Here is a 23,499-nt window from a genome sequence, read left to right on the forward strand (position 1 = left end):
TTAAATGAAGCAATAAATACAGCCATAAATATGAAGCTTCTGGTGATGATGGAAGATCCTCTGATGGTTCTTGGGTGCTCATCGGTCAATAACGCACTTTAATTCCTTCCTTTCTTTCAGCTGATTAAGCCCAGTGCGATGATTACCGCCTTCATGAGCAAAGAGTTTTGCATATCAACTACTGAAACGCCTTTCAGGGCATGCAAATCAGTGGCTAATTCATTTTGTCGCTAGCACAAACAAGCTAACCCCAGACCTCTCCCCGTTGGATTAGAACAAACAGCTCTCTGCGCGCCTCAGACACACATTAGTGGCAATTAGTGAAGGCGAGTTCACGGGTCGGACAGACTGCGCGGCTGCTGGGAAGACCGCTGTACCGCTCAACGGCCAATAAACACACGGTTCACATCCACTTGGGTTCACATGTGGATGACAAAGCGCCGATTGAGAAGGACAGACAGACGACTGGGGCAGCTGCTATAAAAGCTCCTGATTAATGGTGCAAACTGAATGAGTCTACCTGAGCTCAGGCTTTATAGCTTAATGGGTTTAGCAGCACTTTCTCTGACACTAAATCGTGCAAACATGTGATTCATCCATATGGAAGCACGAATAAAATAGTTTAGACATTGTGACACACACACTCTAGATTCTAGACATGAGCTCACAAAATATGTTCTTCAAATAGGAGGAGACTGACGGCATAAAAGTGAAGATCACCCGAGAGCACCAGACGTGTCTGAGGGCAAAAGAATCCCCATTCATCAACTATTTCGGTTTCATGTCCAGACTTGAAGTTCAGCTCAAACAATAATAAAGATGTGGGAAGAATGTGTCGCAAACTCAGTGACCATTCCAGAGACCAGTAATGCAGGCCACCGAGAGAACTAGGAGCAACCTAAAAGCGTTAAAAGCCGGAGTTGCCTGAGGGTTCGGGGCAGAGGTTTCTTTGGTCTGGTGAAAACATAATATGGCCACGGGCTCAGAAACAATGCTCTTAAGAAATCAAGCAGTGTGAAACTGAGACATGATACCCAGAGCATGAACAGCTTCTGTGCTAAAAAGAAAGTCAATGTAAATATAAAACACATGTAGGGAATATTTCTGGGGGGAGGGTTGTTTGTTTATTTCAAAGAATAACCTAATGTTATTGATTTTTAGGACTGAGTGATGTTTGGTATTCCGGACTGTCAGTGAAGGCAGCACTTTTCTTACTAGACATCGTTGGATTGAATCATACTCATGATGTAAATTCCCTTTTAAACTTTTATAAAACACATTCTTGCCACAAGGATAGTGTTGCTCTGCTGAAGCTCAGCCTGTCTAAAACATGGAATTATTTAACATGACTTGAGGCCTTGCAGCATAATACAATTCAAATATGAAAGGTATTATTAATAAATGGATTGACATAGAAGTCTCTTCATTTTAGTCTAAGTTTTGATGACATTATTTTCACCCTTCTCTACTTCCTGGCTGCTTTTCTCCCTGCATCAACCCACTTCTCCACCTCTGCCATGAGCCCGGTCCTGCTCAAGGTTTCCTCCCGTTAAAAGTGACTTTCAGGGGGTCTCTTTCAGAGAAGCACCTACTGAAAATCTTTGATTGCAACAGATGCTGTATACTGTAGATACAGTTGAATTGAATTTCTCTTTCCCAGGTTCACAGGCGTGTGCACGTGTGCAGTTGCAGTTAATGACTTTCCGCCTCACGTGTAATAATGACAAGTACACACTGGCAGAGCTACTCAGAGGTAAGACTCTTTCACTTTTCTTCTAACAGGATTTGACAATATCTCAATTCACCATCTTTCCTGTATGTTCCAGCAGTTTCCAGTAAGGCCTTGCAGGCTGCAGCTCATGTTTGACTGGCACCACTGCACTTCCTGGTTGTCCTTGAAAGGGTTGCATGCTTTGAAAAGTCTGGAATAATACAAATCTGGGGAAAACCTCCATGAACCAGACGCCTGCAGGAGCTGAGCGACCTCCATGAGGGATGAGGCAGATCAGCCGGACCAGATCGCAGGGATAGTGGCAACAGGTGTGCATAGAGCCTTACTCATTGTTTAAATATGTGACCTCACCCAGGAGTGTCTGGATCGGTGGAATGTCAGACGGTTCCCATGCTAATATTTACAGTTGCGTGTGACCTGTGTTGGCCTAAGATCACAGTTAATTATGTGGGGTTAAAAAGGTCCACCCATAATCAAGCAACTTTCTTTTTGCCATGTCAACAAATTAGCTGGTGCACTTTTGATGTTTGAGCATTGCTGAGCTTCTGAAAGCTCAATTCTCAAAAGATTATCTTATGCTCTTGAACGATCCTTGCATTAAAACTGTACATCCAAGAGAAATTTTATTGTTAACATTAAATAATGCGAAATATGCTGTTTATTGTATGGTATGTGATTTTATATATGAAATAAATGCATAATAACTCATTGTTGGTATTGTCTTGGATAAACAGTACTCATACTTAATTTAATTTGTCTAGGTTGGAATGCCTGCTGACTCACAGAGACGTTTTGGACTATTTGGAGCCTGAAAGAGGAAGCTTCCTCCTCATTGGCTGCCCTCCGCCCACCTGAAACCGTTGTGTCGCGTTCAGCCTCCTCTGCAAAGGCAACACATAAGAGTTAAAGAGCGCGCAGGGACACAGCAGAATCATCCCGCTCAATCCCTCGTCCTTCTGGCGCTGTTTTTTTTTTTTTCTTTTGCATTTCCAAGCAAGGACGTGTTACAGGCATGCTGAAGGGTTTTGTTTGAGACTGAATTCTGCTCCATCCAATAGGTTTCTGCTGTTAAAAACTGCTGGGAAATGAGTTGTCCAAGGTCGGCTTTTGTTCGCTACGATGCTCACAGTGGAAACTGGCTAGAACAGCCATAAAACTCTATCATTTTTCCACTTTTGCAGGGTTCTCCATGCTTTCGGGGGTCACTCGCAGCCCGTCGTGACACCAGTTGACCTCGCCATGTGCCTGAGCCTCAGTCGACGTCAGTCACTCTACCAGCTGGTGTCCCCGCCTGCTCCGAACGCCACGCAGCACAAGCCAAACGAGGGTCTTCACTCCTTATTTTCCCCTCTTGCGCCTCCTTCTAACGTGCCCTTGAGGCCAAGGAGCTGTTTCCGCAGGATCGGACTCGGACTCAGCAAGAAGCGCGTGATGTTTGCAGACACTAAGGGATTGGCTCTCGCCGCCGTGCATGTGTTTACCCCTGAGTCCGCTTCCTTCGACTCTCCTTTGATGAAGACCCCCGCTGACACACATGTTCTCCACACACTCCCACAGGATCAGCAGTCAACCTCAAACAAGCAGCAGCACTACAGATTAAGGGTGGGTCTTGCGCAGCCATTTTTGGACTTTAAGGCATACCTTGCACATCAGGAAATGCCCATCCAGCTGGAAAGCTGTGACATTTCTGAGAACTCATTGATTGGGAAAGTGTGTGTCTCCCACGACAGTGTTAAAAAGACCGTGTGGATCCGGTTGACCTTTGACTCTTGGCGGAGCTATCGCGACTTTCCCTGCATGTTCCTGCTGCAGCAACCTCCCGCCGTAGACGTTTACGCGTTCGACTTGTGTTTGCCAAAGAACATCGACCCGAAACAGAGGGCAGAGTTCTTTGTGTTCTGCACAGCTGGACCTGGTTCAACGCCTCAGTGGGACAACAACAGGGGTAATAACTATAGTGTGCACCTGGACAAAGATGGATCACATGTGAGACAAAGCCAGGTTAACCTGTGGCGCCGGACATCTTTAAAGCAACGGCCCCCATTATGGCCTTCCTCTGAGCTCCAAAATCTTTATATATAAATCCATTTATTAAGAAATTCAAAATAAAGTTGAGGATTGTCAGATAAATATTGGTTTTATCCTTGAAGTCTGTGCAAAAATGTATTTTTTTTCCCTTCATTGATTGTACAATATTTAATATACCTATGCTTCAATTATGATGTTTGACATTCATTTCAATTATATTAGTATGAGTATAAATCTTATCTTTAGCCATTTTAGTTAAGAGTAGATGTTCATAAATGATGGGGCCTCACCTGTGGTCATGAGCATTGCACCTTTTAGTATTTTATCCTTTTGCATTCGGCCAAACCAGCTTCACCCGTGATGGGTTTGACACACACACCCGGTACACTGTTGACCTTTCATGCATCCGACATCTAATTGTAATAGAACAATGCTTGTTTTTAATACAAGTATTTTGTTATAACCTTAGCCCTGTGATGATGTCAGTGTTAATGTTTTCTTTACCAAAGTTAAAGAAATTTTTAAGTCACTCCACAAATACACGCAATCAAATTAGGATCAGGTGGTAGCTCCGTCTGTTGGGGACTGAGAGGGGTCTTGGTTCAAGCCCCAGTGCAAACATAGGATGTGTTCTGGTAGTAGGGGAAGGTGCCAGAACACTTTTAGGGCACTGCCGAGATACCCTTGAGCAAGGTACCGAACCCACAAACGCTCCCTGCAATGAAATGCCAACTCGTCCAGGACCCAGGACCCTGTATACCCTCCCTGTGGCCTCAAAAGGGATAAAACAGTTCAGAAGACAAGACGAGACAAATTAGGGTACATTTAATGCCAAATAACTTAACGTTCATAGCTCCGCTCAGTGAGTGTCCTTGAAATGAATTGAGCATATAACTATACAGCAAAAAGGGACTTCAGGTAATTTCAGTTCGTTATTGTTTCTTTTACCCGAACTGAAGATACAATGGCTGCAAAAGGAGGGTGTGAACATGAGTCATGATTTCATTCCTGAAACCTTCTGAGCGTCTACACAGACGTGACACATTGCGAGTGCAGAAACAGGCGTACGTGACTGAAGCCGACAGTGAGAAGGTGAGAGCCTGCCTGCTGGGGACACTCCCCTGCATGCAACAAATGCTCCCGGTTGAAGTCGTTGCAAGTGAGACATGCAGGGTTGGAGTCTTTATGAGCAGAGTCGCTCCCGTCTTCCCCCTCGTTTCGCTCCTCCTTCATCAACCCCTGAATTTCTGTTTGGATTTCTCCCAACATGTGAGCCATCAACATGTTTAACCACTATACTCACCTTAGCCAAAGGGAATAACTCTCCCCATTCCAGTTTTGGCAGAAGCACATGGGCAACAGATCGCATCGCAAGATTTATGCCTCTGTTTTCATCCCAGATGAAACAAAGTAGTTTTGCGCAATGGAAAATTAATTATGCCGTATCCATAACAAAGCCGTGTAAACACACTTGCAGTTCTGGAGGACGAGGAGGAGACCTAACAACAAGTTTGACTGGAAACAAAGAGAAATCGTTCTCATGATGGCAACCGGTCTTGTCGTGTGGGTCGATTCTGGTGGGTTCTTGCTTGGTTTCAGAGTTTTGAAAATGAAAAGTTTTTGGGAGGGTTCCTTCTGCAACTGGCAAAAAAAACCGAGCTTAGATCCAGCTGTCCCGGCCCGACCACCGCTCCACAATTAACCAGCATTTGCTATCTTGTCATCAGGCGTGCTCAGGAAGATCTCAAACCTTGGCCTCTTTAAAGGGTTTTATCGCTGCGATTATTTTCGGTTCAGGCGCTGCTCAGATGGGTGTCTGAAGGTGAGACTGCAAAGAAAACACATGCACCTTTGAACATAATAATGCTGTAAGCAGTGTATGTGCAAGACGGCGCAGGTGCTACTTCCTCCCCGTGCAAGTCACAGCGTGCAACACAGCGGACGTCTGAGCCCGATTGATTTTTGAACTTTATGAGTTCCGCTCCTTCAGCTCAGGGGTGTATTTTGAGCTGAGAAAAATACACAGTCTGCATGATGTAGAGCATTTGGGGGACAAAGAGAGGTTTAAGAAAGGACTAGGACGCTGGGGTTTGCAGTACTTTATGTTTTATATAAGCATTGAGGACAGCTGCAGTAAACTCCAAACTGTGTAAGACGTTTCCTCTCTGCCTCTGTCATTTTCCCTTTATTTCCCCCAGTCACAGCTGACTGATGGCGAGCAGCCAGTGACCATCTGCTGGTGCTCATAGTGTTGATGTTTACAGTGGCCCGAGGAGTGATCCGGCAAGGCGCAGCTGTGATCGCGGGCTGAGCTGCTGGGGGCGAAGGTGGCCGGATGAAATATGCTCCACCGCAGCAGTCCCATTTGTTTTATTCTGTTGTCAAATCGTCTCAAATGCCTTGCTCCCTCTCTGGCGCGCGCGTGCATGTGTGTGTGTGTTTCTTTGTATTCCTGCACACTGAGCACAAAGATACACATTCTACTGGCAAATTCAGGACACTTTTGGAAGTGGGACCATGTTGGCTATTACCCCCACAACTTGAAAGGGCTTTTTAAGGGTTTGGAAATTGTGTGTGTGTGTGTGTGTGTGTGTGTGTCTGTGTGTGGGTGTGTGTGTGTGTGTGTGTGTGTGTGTGTGTGTGTGTGTGTGCATTGTGCATTTAGCAAAAAAGCAATCTAGGTTTTTGCAGATTTAATATATAAATACGCCAACAAAAGAGAACAATTTAAATGAGTTCAATTAAATGAGACAAACTGAATTATACAAAGGATAAATTACTGAGTATAAGGCGATTAAAATCAAGGATGCCACAACTTTATTGGTACTGTCACAACAGGCGCAAGCACACGTCCAATAGAATTGTACATATGCAGCGATGGATGTGGGGATGTTTACTGGCAGTTCTCGCTGGGCAGGTGCTCGTGTTCGGGAATCCATGGTGACCTGCCAAAGCATTCTGCCGCCTTGCGGTCGCACTCGCAGATGAACATCTCGCATACATTGTTCTTGCCTGAAGAGGATAAACGCCACCATCACAAACGCCAACACCATCGAGCTTGTCAGCCCCTTCGTCTGTGTCGAAATGCCAAATCTGAACCATTGGAGATATACTCACTGCCACAGGTGACCTTCTTGTTAGCCTCATCGCAGCTGTAGTCGTAAAGTTCGGTGTAGGGGTTGTCCAGGATGGGCCAGCACTCGGGATGCTGCATGGCGTCGCTGTAACACTGGTCGTGCACTTGGCAGCACCTAAACAGTCATTACACCACACCTTTGAGACAGGCTGCACAGCTGCATGACCAGGAATCTCCGCACTGAAGTACTGACCTGTCCAGATCATCCACAGGAGTGCCGGAGCCTCCGTATCCGCAGTAGCAGCCATAGTCGGCGTAGTCTAAGGCGGGCCAGCTGTCGGGCTTCACACACAAGATCATCTTCCTGAACTGGTGGAGGGCCAGGTAGTCCAGCGACTGACCTGAAAGCAGGGAAAGAAGCAGCTGGAGTCAGAAAGATGCACTTCTTTAAGGGATGTTTCCCGAATTTGGGATGTTTCCCTCACCGACGGAGAGGCTTGCAGCCACGAGGAACACAATCTGGAGGGTATTCATCCTGGGGAATGTCAGGAGGCAGTGCCCACTGCCCACCTCAACATCTTTATATATCATGTGTGGGACTTTGGTACGGCACTGTCAGCTGTTCACACTACACGTCTTCACACACGCTCCAAAGTGCACACGCACTCTCCGTGAACTCACCTGTACCTGGAGCTTCGGTTCTGCGGAGATTATGGTGACCTTGAGGAACAGAGGGGCTGAAAACATAACAAAAAAAACGACCTTGGACGTAAATCTGTATGTTCTGCGTCTTCAGAAGATGCAGAGAAAACAGCGGTGTATCCCGGCAACAGAGATCGGTATCACACCTTCTAATCTGCCAGGCGATAGGACTAATACCCCTGACGCAAAAATGGATAAGGACACCTTTTGAGTCTCACCATAGCAGAAGATGAGCACAGTGCAGATTAGATTAGATGAGATTCAGCTTTATTGGCGTTGCACTGCAGCAGCAGATGGGAACGGAATGCAAGGTCAATTATGACACTTGGAGTACGCAACAAAAGGCTATTTTTATCAAATAATCATCAAAGTTGACTCATTTACTGCCAGGATTCAATATTTTAATATCCTTACGCCATGCTAACCTCATTATTTTAATAACGCAAGCCTTCATTTTGTTTGTATATTGTCTAAAGATTTATTTATGAGGGTCTTAATGCTTTGTTTCTCCCTCATAAAGTCAGGCAAGCAGCTGCATCAATAATATGTAGCCATTATTTCTTTAAGCGACTTAAAAAAGAAGGTTCTTTTTCTTCACATTTCTCTTTATCCCAGTAGTTGCATGTAATACTCGCCACCTGGAACTCTTTTACACCCTGTCATCGCTACCGAATCGAACAATAGAGCAATAACACATCCCAGGTGTCGCCAGCCCTAGCCGCCATTTTATGTGCAAACATGGTATGTTCTGTTTATTCTCTTGACAATCATACACCCTTGTGCCAGAGTAACCCTGCGAGCAATGGTCGAACCCAAACCAGTGATCTGATAGATCTCGCCACACGTCCAGACATGTGTGAAACTCAGGAAGTCACATAAATTGAAGACAGTTCCAGGAAGTGTGAAGTGGGATAAAGAAGTCCTGATTTGTGATTTTTAGACACAAATAAGATGTTTTGAATTGGGTTAGGGGAAAGGACTCATAAAATAGAGCAATATGTCCCATTTAATGCGCTTCATCTAAACTGCAAACATAATTCAATCAAATAATGAATCAAATAATGGTGTTGATTGCAGAATAAATAAAGCATGTAAGCTTTTGCCACCATTAAGCAGGAAAAATAATTGTGCAACTGATAGGGCCGATGTTGGTGTTTAGAGTTGGTCCATCTTGATTGAGCTGGTTCAGTACCGATCGTCCCCCTGGTGGGAGCTTGGGTCATTGTGCCTGCAGAAGTGTTCAGTGCTTTAATATTCTTTGATTGAATTGATCATTCAAGAGAATAAACTGGACCTTTGTTTGTGCTCCGGGTCGGTTTTCCTGATAGGGGTACAGACGACATGAACAGCATGTGGATGAACAACGTTGATCTTTAATACAAATGACTCTTGATATGGAAAATATGCACAAAGGGTTCAACCATAAACTGATATAAGATCATAACGTCAGTCAAAGTCCAGCATTTTCATATTACCGACCTTTATCATTAAAAGGTAAACATGTTTGCAGAGATTGCTGCTCTCTGCAACATAAACCACAAAAAAACAGTTTAATCCTACAAACTCTGTCAGGAGACTATAAATAAAATATTAAATAAGATTAAATTAGAGTTATTTTATGTGTTTCTTCACACAGTGACAGATAAATTACTCAATTTAGTGCAAACTAAAGTGAAGCAGTTTCTACATTTATACATAACCTAAACCAAAAAGATCAAAGTGGAATGGTCGCGATCAACAGTACTATGTTTAAACGACACAAAAGTGGTCACTAAATACATTAGAGGTTTGTATTGTTATGTTTAAATAAGATGTTTAAAGCCTAGAAATAAACAGTGGAGAACTATAGCAGTGCATGTTTCCTTCCTGGCCGCCTGTATTCTCCTCTATGGCAACTTTGCTTTCTCACTGATACTTTTCCATCATTCCCAGCCATTTAGATCTGTATGGATCAGCTCTCTGTGAATAAGAAAAGCTACTAACTGGTGAATAAATAAGGGCAGACCAAGGGAATAAGTTGTGCTAGTTCCTAGTTTGCCTTTATCTTCTCATCCAGGTGATTAAGAGTCCCGACAGTCACAGATGGACCTCCCGAGCACCTGAACTTGTCTGTCGATTCTCTGGTATAAAAAAAATCCTTTCAGATGGGTTTATACAGCAAAGTGGTGACATATTTCTTCTTGTACCGATGGGTCGCGCTGAGCACCATCACTCCATCCTGAGGGAAACAGAGAACAGAACAAGAGGAAGTTGAGAACAGCGCTAAGGTGTTAACAGCCCAATTTCTCAGCCTCATCTTTATACATATAAACAATAAACTTTGTTTCAAACAGTGGAGGTTCACAGAAACCGACTTTGAACACAAAGTCTGAGTTGGTAGTCAAAATATGTTAAGTCCACTTTAGAAGGATGCTTTATTTTGCACACCATCTAATGTATTTACTGTATGTGACCCTGTGAGCCCCACATTTAAACCCCAAAATGCAGCCTAGCAATGTTGACGTGGATATTAATCAAGAGAAAAACAGTCCAGACTTGCACCTCTCACACCTGCCCAGCCACTTTGATATGGGTTAATTTTTTCCCTACTTTTCTACCAGATTTAGTCCCTCTTTGTGTATATTGCTATATATGTTTGTTCTTCCTGATACTGCTTTGGAAAGGGGGAAATAACCTCTCCTTCAACTCCCATATTGGTGGAGCATTATCATTGTGACACACACTTCAGGTCCTGTTTGCTCACAGCTGTTTTGCTTCACACTGTCTATTATTAGGAATGCTATTACAGAAAGATTAGTCACCGCCAGAGATTTTTCCCCACCCGCCCACAGCGGTTAAAACAGGTAAAACAAACAGAAAGCTATCCTTCTGATATGTTTGACTTGGCTTGATAGCTTACCTTAATGGAGAGGGCATACAGGTGGTTCAGCATCACGTGGTTGGGCTCTGGGAGCAACGCAGGGTCACACTGGACACAAAATGAAACCAGGTCATGACCATTTTTGTGTTTATGCATTGATTTTTGCCACCTAGAGGCTTATTGCAGCGCAAGTGTCATCCATGAAATACACTCACCGGCCACTTTATTAGGTCCACCTGATAAAAACACTTAACACAAATCACATGGCCACAACTCACACACTATGTGTTTACGTATGTGGAGCTGAGAAAATATCCAGTGAGCAGCAGTCGTGTGGACAAAAAGGCCTTTTTGATGTGAGACGTGAGAGGAAAATGGGCAGACTGGTTCAGATGATAGAAGGCAACAGTAACTCAAATAACCTCTCGTTACAACCACAGGATGAAGAACGGCATTGCTGAGCACACAACACGTGGAATGTGCAACATGTGGGGGGTGTTTTGTTGGCACATTGTGGGCCCCATAAAACCAACTGGACATTATTTAAATGCTGTAGCCTTCCTGAGTACTGTTGGTGACCATGGCCGACCCTTTATGACCACCGTGGACCAGCCTCTGATGGCTACTTCCCCCAGGATAATGCACCTTATCACAAAGCTCAGATCATCTCAACTGGTTTCTGGAACATGAAAATGAGATCACTGTACTCCAGTGGCCTCCACAGTCACCTTAATCCAATAGATCACCTTTGGGATCTGGTGGAAAGGGAGATTCACATCATGGATACGAGCTGACAAACCTGCAGCTGTATGGAGCTATCATGATACCATGGAGCCAATTCTCTGAGGAATGTTTCCAACACCTTGTTGACAGTATGTCAGGAAGAATTAATGCACTTCTGAAGGCAAAATAAACTCTTTCACTAGCAAGATGGACCTGATAAAGTGGGCAGCGAGTTTACATTTGCAGACAAAATAAAGAGGATAAATAGAGAAACTTACAGATATTCCAGTGTCTTTGTTGAGGATGACCTGTAACAGATGAGGTGGGAGTATGGGTGGTGATTTGAACTTCTCCTCCTGTTTAGGAACATAGGCCTCCTGGTGATACGGCCCAGGGGGAGAGCTGGAGAGGTCTGATAAGATAAAGGAGAAGAAATCCAAGCGTGGGTGGCACAGTGCGTATGAGACAAACTAATATAATCGCAATCTTACACTGGTCTGACACTCACCTGACACGTCGGAGCATTTCTGCGAGTCAACCATGAGAGCATCGAACACCTCAAAGTCAGTTTTCTTCACCTGGATGATGTTATTGACCGTCCCCATTTGACTGGTGACAACTGGCTGTGGGGGCAACACAAAAACAGTCATCAAATGTCAGATTTCATAATTAGCTCCTTTCAGTTTATACACATCTATACAAACATAACATAATCATTGCATTTTAAGGGGTGGGTGGGAAGACAAACACGACAATACCACATATCTGACACATATCTGTCTGAACATTTCTGCATGAGTCACAGGTTTCCAACTGCAGCTGGGAATAACAATGAAGCCAGCAACAGACATAATCCCACGCTATTTGGGGTTCGTTCATGGATTTACTGAGACCTGCCTAGCAGCAGCTACCACTTCTAAAACCAACATACAGGGAAACTGGGTTATAATATCACAGCTGTCTTCAGAATCACGAGTATGAGGATATGAGCTGACCTCTGCAGGATCGTGGGTCCACTGGCCGTCCACATAAAACTTGTACTGATGCTCCCCTTCAGGTAGATCAACAATGGCCACAAAGGTGTTCTGACTATAATAAATGGCATAAGAAAGGCTCACATGAGTGGAGTGAATTCCTTCAACTGTTAAATAACCTTAAATTTTTATTTTTTTTAAGAAGGCTCTGAACCTTCTGATCAGGGGAATCTTGTTGGCCCAGTTATTGAAGGATCCAGAGAGATAAACCTCCTTGCACTCTCCAGTCCAACGAAAGACCGTTGGTCGGTCTAACATTGGTGCCTTTTCATCGACTTCCAAGTCTTGCTGCCATTCCAGAAACTCTTCTTTTCCCAGAGGAGCCTGACACAAACAGAACATTCTTACTTCGTTATATACAAAAATTAGTAACATTCATTTTACATCATTTTACCTTTATGTCATCACTGTGAAAAATATCTGCATCCTCAGGACTGTCCATAAGGATTTTAGGCCTCTCGCCCTCCTTTGTTCCTCGGCTGTCTCGTCGTTGGGCCTTCTCCCCATGACCAATAGCAGCCCTCTCACTGCTGGTGTTCCCCATGATTTAGCTCTCTTGTAGGCCGGTACAAGGTTTCTGTAAGAGAACAGCAAAAATGATGTTCTAAACTTGGAAGAACATTTGCCTAAACTCATACATTTGGGTCAGGTATTCATGTGACAAGACCTTTTCATACATGTGATCATATTTATGATACTAAAAAAACAATAAGTTAATGCATGAAAATCAAACTGATCCTTATTTCTTTTTACTGGGGACTCAAATAATTACATTACTCAAGCAGTGCATTAAATAAATCCACAGTTTGAATCTTAAAACCCACTTTTAAAAAAATCACCAGCACATTATGATATAACAGGTTAAAGTAGTATGTGAGAAATGTATTATGTATTGAAAATGTATAACAGCATATATAAATGTGTGTGTGTGTGTGTGTGTGTGTGTGTGTGTGTGTGTGTATATGTTTACATTTTGTGTTTGGGTCTGTAGCTCCGCCCTCTGCCATCAACCAATCAGGAAGTCAGTAGCGGTTTGGCATCCAGGTTGCCGTTTCAGACATTTTCTACAGTCTAATAACGTTATGCATGTTCATATAAGTTGTTTTGAAAAACGGCGAATTAACATTGCTAACATTGGCAACGTATTATTAAAGCTAGCCTTTTGGGCATAAATCTGAAACACTGTGGAAAAGGTTCCAACATTACCTCAGCTCTATGGCAATATGAAATGTAATTAAGACGGAACATTGGTCAAATGTGTTCTTGCTGGATCTGGCATACAACCTGGCAACCTCTACTCTGCGGATGAGGCGGAGGGATACCAAACGCCACAGTAGTTTGATTGTGCTTGCAGTACCAGGTGTGGCCACATGCTTACATACTGCTCCTTTCATGAATCACCTATTTATAATATTTATATCTGCTGCATGCGCATCTGTGGTTGGCAGAATTCATGTTTTATGTAATAAATACAGATGTATCAACACACACACTGCACGAAGTGATATTACTACCACAAAAGTGACAGTCAATGTTTAGGTCAACACTCTGTTAACATAGTATTAGTATGAGGTAGTGTCTTCCCAATGCTAAGATAACGGGTTGTCGTGGTAGGATTAACACACTTTTAAAAATATAAACGCAAACTCTGAAAATACGGGAGCCGTGATTTCATCAGTACAACGCTCTTAATGACGCTGTCAAACCAGAGTTAATTTAGCTAAAACAGCGTTACAGTGTAGAGCAATAAAGCTAATGTTAGCAGCAGCTAGTAGCAATGTTGTGCAGCCGCCGGGCTACTGGCCCCGCAGGGATAGATTATTACTATGTATGGGAAAAACGATTTAAACAATGGACGTCCAGTATAACGAGATAAAAGGGTTGCATTTTTTTTCTACCTCAAATGTTGGCGTCTATCTCCTACCCCATGAATGACTGTACTCCGAGGGGGTGAAAAACAACGTTGATAAACAAACCAGCCCCCTTTTCACACATGCGCAGTAAGTTTTCCTTCGCTTGCGAAATTGCCATTTTCTTAAACAATTTTTTATTTTATTTTCAGTCAATACAAGGTAATCTATTAACGGAATCTCTAGAAATGTTATCCCTTATAATCCAAGAGTATTCGAGCCAACACTAGCTGTAATTCCATTATGTCAACACCAGATGGGAGCAGTAGTCAAAGTGGAGCGTTGAATGGAAAAAGCGTTCGTCGGAGTTACAGTTAATCGTAAATGAATACATGAAAAACGCTGAAATTACAATAACCGACTTGCTAATTAAAATACCCCGGAGGAGTTGAGGAGCTAGCTCGGCGAAGTCCTTCTGAGAGTTGAACAGCCAATCACAACAAAGAATCTGGTGTCTCCACGGTAACCGCGGATCGTCTGTTGTCAAACTTCCTGGTTGTTATTATCTATTATCTAAGATAAAGACTTTAAAGTGTCGGTGAGTGGCAATAAGATCGTTTATTATATAATATACTCCATGAATGATTCTTAGTTATATAGTTGTTATATTAATTGGTTTTTGTTCTCTAAGATCTCCAGCTTCCACGAGCTTTTAGATTACCTGTGCGAACACCTGAGGCAAGAAATAACCTAGAAATAACCTAAATTCCGCTTTAACCATGGAGAATTGAACCGAAGAAAGGTCCGCAATTATTGATGTTGTTCAACATACATGAATGTACTGTAGTCAACTTTAATATTATATTATTGCTAGTTTAAATATGTTGTAGTGCTGGATTCATAAATTGCTGGTGTTAAAGGGGGGAAGTGTTGTCCTTTGTAATTATGTATGTTAAAATATCTGTTTATTGTGTGGTTATGATTTGCATTCTTATGAAGTTCACATGTTTTCAAATTACCTCACCATCAAAATGCTTAATTTCTCCTAATGGTGGATATCATGCACCATCTTGAATTTATGGATTAACAGTGACCTCAGTTTAAGAATTTGGAAGATTTCAATTATTTCCAGCATGAGCACCCTCAACTATAGCACTGATTAGCTGTTTTTGCTAAATTAGTCTTTATTTTACGTATTACTCTGACATATAAGTAGCTCCATCACATAGAGCATGTGACATTTAAGTCCCATACTTAAAAAATATTATTATACACTCAGAATTCTGCATTACAAAATCTATTTCCTGAACTAATAAGATATGATTTTGTTGAAAGTTTCAGTAATGTTAATACAGTCCTATTATTGACAAAACCTTTTCTCTGTGGTGGTCAGTGATGGCAGGGACCGCAAGACACGACCGGGAAATGGCAACCAATGCCCAGCGTCGCTTGTCGGAGTGCACTGACCCAGTAGAGCGACTCCGTCTGCAGTGTCTGCTCCGAGGTTCGTCTGGTATCAAAGGTCTGAGCAGGTGAGGGCTCCACTCCCCCTCCAGGGTTCCTCACATCAAAGAGCTTCAGCATCCATGTGCAACAGCCCCCTTCAAAGGGTGATAAGGTCATTAAGTAACAAATGAAATGTGCCTATTACAGGGTACAGACAGAAACCCCCACACATGATCCCTGACGTCACCTCAGTTCTAACTTGGAACAATCAGCTGTGAGATCTGATCTGAGTCTGACATCACATGAAGAAACCTTGCTGCAAATTACACCATCAATGAACTGTTGATTCTTTATGGTGTTTTTTGTTTTAATGTTGACAGTTGTGCACTGACTTTATGATCTTCCTCTTGTGACTAAACTGTGCATTGTGCAGCACAGCAGTGGCAGGATGTTGCCATGTGTGCCGCTTCCTTGTCTCATAATTGGGTTGTTGCTGATTTTGCGGCTTTTGTTTGTTGATGCTGGGCTGGAAGCTGTTTTTCTCGTCAACCACAACCGCAGATTGTGTAACTCCATCGATACTTTAGAGATGGTATTTGACTATTTTTTCGATTCTGTGGCTTTTACGGCAGAGTACTTTAATTTTAGAATGCATTACTGTTCACTAGCACTATGCATGTTATTAACACATGTTCAATAATGGTGATCAATGATCAATAATAACACATTTATGATAAACATCAATACACTGTTCAATGTCTTTCATTTAAATATTTGTGTCAAATACAGGAATATGAATCTTAATCATGTTTTTGTGTCATATCTTGTGTCATAAAGGGCATATTAGAGTGATATATTTTCTATAGTGTGCCTAGAATTATATTTAATATCCTGCAGGCCCTCAAAGCACAGAAGGGCTCAGCTGTATTTTAGTAATATTTATATTTAATATTTATGATGAGCTGGGCTGACACTAAGATGCTAAAATGGCATCAAAATCAAACTGTGGCTGATTGTTTGTTTATTCTCCAGAACTTTCAAAATAATGGATGATGACAACAACCGCGCTCTGGACCTGAAGGAGTTTCTGAAGGGTCTGAACGATTACGGCATCCCCATCGATAAACAAGAGGCCACGGCCGTTTTCCAGCATTTCGACCGCGATGGAAGCGGGGCCATCGACTTTGACGAGTTCCTCATCGCTCTGAGGGTGAGCGCTCGCCCGCTCGCTGCTCTGGTCACCCCGACGCTGGTGTTTGTGCGTCTGACTGTCTCATTGTTGTCCGTGTGCAGCCGCAGATGTCTAAAGCCAGGAAGGAGGTGGTGATGCAAGCCTTCCGGAAGCTGGATAAGACAGGTGACGGTGTGATCACCATCGAAGACTTGAGGGGAGTATACAACGCCAAGTACCACCCAAAGTACCAGAACGGCGAGTGGAGTGAGGATCAAGTCTTCAGGACCTTCTTGGACAGCTTCGACTGTCCGTACGACAAAGACGGAAAGGTAACCGGCGCCCAGCGTTCCGCCTGATTGTCTTATTGTCGTCTCTGAACACCAGTTGATGCTGTCGCTCCCTGAAGGTGACCCAAGAGGAATTTCTGAACTATTACGCTGGTGTGAGCGCGTCCATCGATACTGATGTCTACTTTATTGTGATGATGCGAAACGCCTGGAAGCTGTGAATAAGCGTCTTTCTGGTAAACAAGCTCGGCAAACTTAGAAGCCAAAAGAAGCCTGCATCTGGTGTGGTTTCCATGGAAAAATGAAGCCATAATTGGACTAGAACAACCGTCCAATATGCAGATTTCATTAGGACAGTAGTCTGGTGGTGGCTAATGTTTCTCTGGCTTCATACGTAGCGGGTTGATGGCCTCTTTCACATTCTACAAATAAACTTTTAGGGTTCTTCTGTCACACCTACTTTCCGATTTGCAGAAATCATCTGTTTTCTGATAATCCTTCCCTTTTTTCTCCGATTTTCACCTCACAATAATACTGCTAAATTGCTCATTCGTTCTCATTTCCTGTCTTCCCCAGGTGACCAAAGAGGAGTTTGTCAACTATTATTGCGGGGTCAGTGCCTCTATTGACAGCGATGTGTACTTTATTATCATGATGAAGCACGCCTGGAAGCTCTGAAGGACACAAACTGTTCACCAACTATTAATATAACATTTGTCCTGTTATTGTATACTTTGACATTCGCATCTGTTAATTGGGTTTAATTAAAACACGACATGGCACTTGTTTTGACTTTTTATGGTTATATGAAATACAGCATCCTCGGCTCAAAATAAAAAACAGTTTTAAAGAATTACACATAGTTATGCTCAAATAGCAGAACCATTCTGTTCAGTACAGAGGTGGAACGCAATGTTAGGCTAAGCATTGAAAGCAGCATACATTCTTTGGAACTCGTTCAGCTGTTGCTGTGAGGTTCAAGTCTTGTGTCTCGTATATCATAATGCTGAACTGCGGTGTCTCGTCAAGCAGAAACAGACGGTTTGGGTTGCTGTAGTAACGTGCCACTGCGCCACACGCGAAGGCATTTGCAGTGGTTGAGTGCTGCTGTTCTGTGGAGGAACATGGACTGGGCATTTACTGCTGAGCCTGGCAGCCAGACTCTTGTTTCTGTTAAACGCTTGGAGGAGCAGTTTATATATATAGATATATAGATATAGGTGACATGTTTCTTGTACAATTTGGTGATTATTTAGACAGGTATGGTATTTTTTTGTGCAGCTTAAAGGCCTTCTGGGGACACCTGATTCCTCTGGAACTCTGTTTAGGGGTTCATCTGGGATGTCATTTGGGATCGTCATTAGTTCTGCGCTCAGTAGTCGTCTATGGGGGAGGTAAGGGTAGGGTTTTGTCATTTAATATCATTTATGGTCTTTTATGGTAAAAAATATATATTTATAAGGAAAGATTAAGATACATTCTGGTTGACTGATATAAGTTGCATAACAGACTTTGTTATGTAAGTAAACTTTGCACTTCTGCCTACAGACTTTCACTGTTAGTCATAAATCTGTCCCCAGTGCAGCCATTTAAAGGTCCTGTCCTCCAGGTTAGAGCATTCAAAAAATGGTCTTTGACCCTCACTCTTTCTGCACAGACTTGTTAATCTGATAGAAACTGGACATTGTGACATAAGCCTCCTCCTGCTTGCCAGTGCCAAAAACACTCCTCTTTTCCTCACTGTCACACACTGGCTGAAGCATCCCAGGTAGCTCAACAGGCAGGCGAGCGGCGCTCTGGAGGCTGTCCTCTTCCTCAAAAGAGCTCCTGCTCAGCAGCCCAGAGAGTGCCAGGTCTTCTGTGCTGACACTGTTGGCGCTCCCAGAGCAGTCGGAGCTCTGTGAAGAGCAGGGAAAGCAGGACCGATCCTTGTCAGCAGCAACCAGAGGTTCTGATTTGTCATCTGGCCCCACATCCGTTTCCTGAATGGAGTAAACTTTGAGGACGCTGAATACGTCAGGTTTGACATTCAATAAAAGACCCTGCAAATGAAAAAATAAGAGTTAATGTATGGTCATGCTCTGTGAAAGTACTGTCACACCTCATTGCTTTCAATAGAGCTCAAGTTGTAACAGTTATGGCCTCTAGAGGACACCATCAGTGGGGACAAACATGCACAAAGAATCTTTTTAAAGAGAAGATACTGGGACATACTGTGTTTGGGTTGCAGCTCTGCACGAGTGTGCCTTTAGGATGAGGGATGGTGGGCCACATGTAGGTAAAAATCCTGCAAAAGAAAGAGATATGAGGTTGTTGCAAGTTGGTGTTTTGAGATTAGATGGGCAGAGACGTCGCACTTGTTTCTCCAGGATAAAATGACGCTGGATGTCACCACCAAAATAAGCGCAAAGCACACGATGAGTGGGTATGTCTCCCATAGGTTTGTGATTGGGATTTTTCCTGAGGGAAAAGATAAATCTTAAATAAATAATCTTTAATATATGTTATTAATAAATGTTATTATCCTAATATCTGATCACCTGCATAGTTGATTGACTCACTTTTACCCGCGGGAGTGGAGAAGTTGTATGGTTTGCTCCACTCGCTCCAAGTCCCCTGTAGGTATTTTTGTGGTATTGACCGCACTTTGACTTGATACATTGTGTTTTTTTTCAGGTGAGCCTCACCGATCTTCAACACAATCTTGTCTAACAATGAAATGTTTTGAATCTACAATCAAACAATGAGAGAAATCTGGTGAATACCCTTCAGAGGACCATATAACAAATGAAGCAGCAGCGATTTCTTTGTGCTACCATGTGTTGGGTGGCGCTCCAGATGAACAGCTGGAAAAGTTGTTTCTCTGTTGTCAGGTAATCTTTCACATAAGGAGTCCGGACGTGGATGACAGCCTCGTAAGGCTCCCGGTGAATGGTGACGTTCCACACCTGAGGACTTCTGGGTTTGACTGCAGAGAACAACAATCACAGGTCAACAAAGAGGTGCCAAAGCAGAGCAGCCAGGAGGACAACAGAGCATCTGGAGTGAAATTAGAGAGGAAGTAAAACATGCGTTCAGAAATTTGTCGCAGGCAAGACTCCGGAAGTCTTTCTGGAAAACACTGGAATCCGAGTCTGAGCTCACAGCTGGGATTTACCTATCTTCTTGAGGTCAATCTCCTTTGTCGTGGTGCGTCCGCTCTTGAGTCCCAAGGTCACATTGATATTGATGATAGGACTGAGGTCATTAAGGTTGAGCGTGTTGCCGGAACTATTCAAGCATTTTACCTCCTTGGTCAGTTCGAAGTAGCTGTGGACGAAGGAGCAGAGCATCACTGGCCGATTCGTCCAAGACTGCACATGAGCGTAGCGTCGAATGCCTCACCATGCTTTCATTTCCTCTATGGAGTCATCCTCCACGTCTTCATCATCCTCACTGTCGTTGTCATCTGTCACCACGTTACAGGTCAGGGTGGATGTGCCTGTCGTGATGTGAGAGGTGCAGCTGGTCCTGGGGGCTGAACAAAAGTACATGTTTTTTATACGTTTCATTTATTGCTGATTTTATAATTTGGCTTCAGATGAGCTGTATGACATTAGTTATTTATACATTTATTTTGCATAACTGCATGTTGTGGTCAGCGTCCTGTGGGCCGTGGGTCACAATTGGCACACCACACTATAATCACAGGTCTTTGGAAGAATCATTTGACACCAGCAAGTGCCACCTTCATATGCAAATATCAGTCATTTCCCAAAATTCCCCATGCTCCCGATGCGCACAGATGCCACAGTCGGGGAATGACACTGTAATTAGTTTTTTTTAGAAAAAGTTTTGAAAAAAGCATTATGTTGCCAAAATCCTTCAAAATAATGAATATAAATAAATGAAAGCTCTTTCATGAATTTGATGTTCTGTCTTCAGCGATATATGTGAATGGGTTGCCTTTCTTTATGCGTAATGTGCATCTTTGGAAATAACTTGAGTTTACAGATGAGTGTACAGGCAATGAGTCGGCAGAAGAATGGTCGGGTTAGGCAGAAACAAAAGTGATGAATGGAGAAGCCATAGCAACTGGTTTCAGTAACAGTAACACTCGCAGTGCGTCGATCTTGGGTGTTGGTTGACAATCATCTCAACAAAGACACTGAGATAACAATTTTTGGTCTGAGTAGGTTGTGTTGAAATCTAATCTCATAGTAGCAATGATAGCCTTAAATATGCCAACTAATAATACTAAACGGTGATGTAACACATTCAGTGCCAATTATATCATATAAATCTGAGTTCAGAGAAAAAGAAACTTTTATCATCAGTTAAGTAACTAAGCACCAGAACTGACAGTGTATAAATCCATTTATTGAGCATAGACATTGTTTATCTTCAACTTTTCTCATGACACTTGCCAAAAGATTCTAACATCTTTAATATTTGTAAATTATTGAAAAGGCTTTAACAAATGCCAAATTAAATCCAAGGGAACAGCGCCCTCTGTCGGAAAGGCTGTGGTTCGACAGAAAGATCTTATTTCATGCATGTCTCTATGAAGACGATTGATAAATATCCGAAAGGCTGTGAATTAACAAATCGAGCCCTTTTGTGGTTCAACATTGATTGACATTTGTTGTTAAGACCCCTTAATGACTGTTGAAACAGCAAGGTTAACATAATGTGAATTGTGTTTATGTTAAAATACAAGAAATCCAAACTGATTTATCTACATTATCACATGAAAAGATGCTATGATCTTATTTTTAAATGTATCAGTTCAAAATTGAACATGATTTGTTGAGCACCTGAAGAATTTACAATCCCTAACATTTATAATTCGCTCAGTATGGAGCCGAATGTGGCATTTGTGTTTAACCCCAGCGCTGCACGTCTCCTAAAATAGCTTCTCACCTATTTCTTCATCTCCACTCTGAGCCTGCGTTAGGGTTGACATCATGATGATTGTCATCATCGTCATCAGCAGCAGCAGTGCAGTGGTCCTGCAGCTGGACAGCATCTCCTCACAGTCTCATCACAGCCACGTCCTTAATACACTCGACCCTATGCACCGGCTCACCAGCTGAGAATGCTTCTCAACAGCCGGCCCACAGAGAGGAAGAAGGAGTTTACAGAGGAGAAGGAGGAGGTGCTCCTCACAGGAAGTCCTGTAAATCAGAAAACAGAGAGTTCGATGTGTTGATGCTTGAACCCATTTGAGACTGCAAAGAAGAGAAAACAAAAGCCCTGCAGATGATCTAAGCAAAAAGACTGAAGTATGAAAATCTCCCCAACTAGTTAAAACATTGAGATGGTTACAGAACAATGGATGCTGAATAAAAGGGTCATTTTAATACTAATGGGGAAAAAGCCTAAATCTATTATCTTCAGGATGTTGTTGCCAAGAAGAGCCTTAGCGTGTTGCTGTTCACTGTCCATTAGCTCAGACTAAGAGGACATCTAGAGCTCAGCGCTCCGAGTGAGCAGGAGAACTTTGAGCAGCAAAATAAAAATGTGTTGGAGTGGAAAGTGTCAAAGCGATGAGAGTTGCTGCTTCTGCAGCTCTGTGGCTGCTTTTGTTCAACCTACTTTAGTGGTTTTTAGCTCCTTCCCATCTGGGTCGCTGTCTGCAGCTACAGAGCTAATCGGTGGTGGCCAAAGCATGACTTTTTTCTCTCTCTCTCTCCTACAAGAACTGTTGGCGTAGGAACTTTTTTTTCTTTCGGTGCATCAAAGGTGCAGCTCCAGCTCTAGCAGACAAAAAGAGACGCGCGCCTCGTCGTGTCAGTCACACAGCAACCGTGAAGCAGAACCTCAAGCCTGCAAACCACTTCCCTTCCATACTTGTCATCAGTTTTGTTTCTAAATGGGGCTCGTGGAGCTACCTCGGACCTCCCTTTGTCAGAAGGTGACCCTTGAACCATTCACAAGAATCAGTTAGGAAGAAAACAGTCCCAACGTCTGACCACTGTGTCTGTGGTGTTTTCAATTTTCCGTCACTAGGTTTCATTTCTGCGCCCTGGAGCGCCTGTTTACGCTCTCAGTGGCCTTTGTGGGTCTGGTGGTGCTGTTTTTCTTCCTCTCTGAGTCCATCAGCTGCTCTCTTTACACATGTGTCGATTCTCAGGTGCAAGCGGGCCAGCGGGTCTCACAAACGCTGAGCTCAACAAAAAAAAAAATCATCAAAATAAGACGTCGACAGTTTCCTGAAGAAGGTCCGGCGGATTTGCACAGATCTCAGTGGAGTTTCAGTTTGAGAACTAAATCCAAATTTGTTCATTCATGCACTGGGCCCTTTTTTTATTGTTTTTTGTTGTTGTTTTTTTGGTGTTGCATAAACCTGAGTGATCACATGATCACGGCTTCCTGCTCATCCTGCACTCTTCAGGGAGCAGATCTGGGTGCTGAAGGCAGCGGTGGCACCCGGGACATGGGGTGCTCGCACCCACCCGTGGGCCTGAGCCGCGGGGCGACGGGTCGTGGTGAGAAAATAGGATGCCAAGAGCATGGGGGATGTTTCTGGCAGGGCGGGAGGGTGTCAAAGTTGCCGCTGTGGAGTAAACAAACTCTCAGTTCGTATTTGGGAGGAGATACGCACC

At 43.2% G+C, this 23,499-nt stretch overlaps 5 protein-coding genes across 14 annotated transcripts; 2 read left to right on the forward strand and 3 right to left on the reverse strand.

Moving 5' to 3' along the window:
• Positions 1–1,834: 1,834 nt before the first annotated feature.
• LOC105418331 (protein phosphatase 1 regulatory subunit 3C-B-like) lies at positions 1,835–3,954 on the forward strand. The gene is made up of 3 exons (XM_011617603.2): positions 1,835–2,040; positions 2,494–2,831; positions 2,914–3,954. The coding sequence occupies exons 2-3, from the start codon at positions 2,818–2,820 to the stop codon at positions 3,812–3,814; spliced, it is 915 nt and encodes a 304-aa protein (XP_011615905.2). The 5' UTR covers positions 1,835–2,040; positions 2,494–2,817; the 3' UTR covers positions 3,815–3,954.
• A 2,600-nt stretch (positions 3,955–6,554) lies between these two features.
• On the reverse strand, positions 6,555–7,477 carry LOC101078276 (phospholipase A2-like). Its single transcript, XM_003976624.3, has 4 exons — positions 7,322–7,477; positions 7,090–7,237; positions 6,878–7,011; positions 6,555–6,772 (listed from the first exon to the last, which is right to left on the reverse strand). Exons 1-4 carry the CDS (start codon positions 7,425–7,427, stop codon positions 6,654–6,656), a joined length of 507 nt encoding a protein of 168 aa, XP_003976673.2. The 5' UTR covers positions 7,428–7,477; the 3' UTR covers positions 6,555–6,653.
• Positions 7,478–8,891: 1,414 nt separating this feature from the next.
• prkab1a (protein kinase, AMP-activated, beta 1 non-catalytic subunit, a) lies at positions 8,892–14,184 on the reverse strand. 3 transcript variants are annotated; one of them, XM_011617604.2, is made up of 9 exons: positions 14,054–14,149; positions 13,126–13,226; positions 12,550–12,732; positions 12,310–12,479; positions 12,117–12,210; positions 11,630–11,744; positions 11,400–11,533; positions 10,438–10,506; positions 8,892–9,756 (listed from the first exon to the last, which is right to left on the reverse strand). In XM_011617604.2, the coding sequence occupies exons 3-9, from the start codon at positions 12,697–12,699 to the stop codon at positions 9,679–9,681; spliced, it is 810 nt and encodes a 269-aa protein (XP_011615906.2). In that variant the 5' UTR covers positions 12,700–12,732; positions 13,126–13,226; positions 14,054–14,149; the 3' UTR covers positions 8,892–9,678. The 3 variants fall into 3 exon arrangements, with proteins under 3 accessions (XP_011615906.2, XP_003976671.2, XP_029693477.1); XM_003976622.3 differs by lacking the exon at positions 13,126–13,226 and having other exon boundaries at positions 14,054–14,184; XM_029837617.1 differs by lacking the exon at positions 14,054–14,149 and having other exon boundaries at positions 13,126–14,047.
• capslb (calcyphosine-like b) lies at positions 14,086–17,699 on the forward strand. 6 transcript variants are annotated; one of them, XM_029837618.1, is made up of 6 exons: positions 14,086–14,155; positions 15,399–15,537; positions 16,484–16,661; positions 16,745–16,954; positions 17,032–17,148; positions 17,489–17,699. In XM_029837618.1, exons 1-5 carry the CDS (start codon positions 14,149–14,151, stop codon positions 17,131–17,133), a joined length of 636 nt encoding a protein of 211 aa, XP_029693478.1. In that variant the 5' UTR covers positions 14,086–14,148; the 3' UTR covers positions 17,134–17,148; positions 17,489–17,699. The 6 variants fall into 6 exon arrangements, with proteins under 6 accessions (XP_029693478.1, XP_029693479.1, XP_029693482.1 ...); XM_029837622.1 differs by lacking the exon at positions 14,086–14,155 and adding an exon at positions 14,251–14,527; XM_029837620.1 differs by lacking the exon at positions 14,086–14,155 and adding an exon at positions 14,252–14,603.
• Positions 17,696–22,016, reverse strand: il7r (interleukin 7 receptor). Of its 3 annotated transcripts, none has more exons than XM_011617606.2 (8): positions 21,815–22,016; positions 20,297–20,429; positions 20,070–20,221; positions 19,729–19,880; positions 19,474–19,642; positions 19,270–19,390; positions 19,127–19,199; positions 17,696–18,954 (listed from the first exon to the last, which is right to left on the reverse strand). In XM_011617606.2, exons 1-8 carry the CDS (start codon positions 21,918–21,920, stop codon positions 18,553–18,555), a joined length of 1,308 nt encoding a protein of 435 aa, XP_011615908.2. In that variant the 5' UTR covers positions 21,921–22,016; the 3' UTR covers positions 17,696–18,552. The 3 variants fall into 3 exon arrangements, with proteins under 3 accessions (XP_011615908.2, XP_011615909.2, XP_011615907.2); XM_011617607.2 differs by having other exon boundaries at positions 19,270–19,372; positions 21,815–22,015; XM_011617605.2 differs by having other exon boundaries at positions 19,270–19,372; positions 19,453–19,642; positions 21,815–22,015.
• Positions 22,017–23,499: the final 1,483 nt, after the last annotated feature.

This window comes from Takifugu rubripes, chromosome 6 (assembly GCF_901000725.2).
Source record: "Takifugu rubripes chromosome 6, fTakRub1.2, whole genome shotgun sequence".
NCBI lineage: Eukaryota > Metazoa > Chordata > Actinopteri > Tetraodontiformes > Tetraodontidae > Takifugu > Takifugu rubripes.

Excerpts from the sequence above, each read along its gene's own strand:
- il7r (XM_011617605.2), bottom strand. The coding sequence starts at position 21,920 with ATGCTGTCCAGCTGCAGGACCACTGCACTGCTGCTGCTGATGACGATG. Across the intron at positions 19,373-19,452 it reads TGAGTCAATCAACTATGCAG|GAAAAATCCCAATCACAAAC; the intron begins GTGATCAGATAT and ends CTTTTCCCTCAG. Across the intron at positions 19,200-19,269 it reads ATTTTATCCTGGAGAAACAA|GATTTTTACCTACATGTGGC; the intron begins GTGCGACGTCTC and ends TTTCTTTTGCAG.
- prkab1a (XM_003976622.3), bottom strand. The coding sequence starts at position 12,699 with ATGGGGAACACCAGCAGTGAGAGGGCTGCTATTGGTCATGGGGAGAAG. Across the intron at positions 11,534-11,629 it reads GAAATGCTCCGACGTGTCAG|ACCTCTCCAGCTCTCCCCCT; the intron begins GTGAGTGTCAGA and ends TTATCTTATCAG. Across the intron at positions 9,757-10,437 it reads TGTATGCCCTCTCCATTAAG|GATGGAGTGATGGTGCTCAG; the intron begins GTAAGCTATCAA and ends TGTTTCCCTCAG.
- LOC101078276 (XM_003976624.3), bottom strand. The coding sequence starts at position 7,427 with ATGATATATAAAGATGTTGAGGTGGGCAGTGGGCACTGCCTCCTGACA. Across the intron at positions 7,238-7,321 it reads GGCTGCAAGCCTCTCCGTCG|GTCAGTCGCTGGACTACCTG; the intron begins GTGAGGGAAACA and ends CCCTGCTTTCAG. Across the intron at positions 6,773-6,877 it reads CAAGAAGGTCACCTGTGGCA|GCAAGAACAATGTATGCGAG; the intron begins GTGAGTATATCT and ends TATCCTCTTCAG.
- capslb (XM_029837618.1), top strand. Across the intron at positions 15,538-16,483 it reads GGTATCAAAGGTCTGAGCAG|AACTTTCAAAATAATGGATG; the intron begins GTGAGGGCTCCA and ends TTTATTCTCCAG. Across the intron at positions 16,662-16,744 it reads AGTTCCTCATCGCTCTGAGG|CCGCAGATGTCTAAAGCCAG; the intron begins GTGAGCGCTCGC and ends GTCCGTGTGCAG.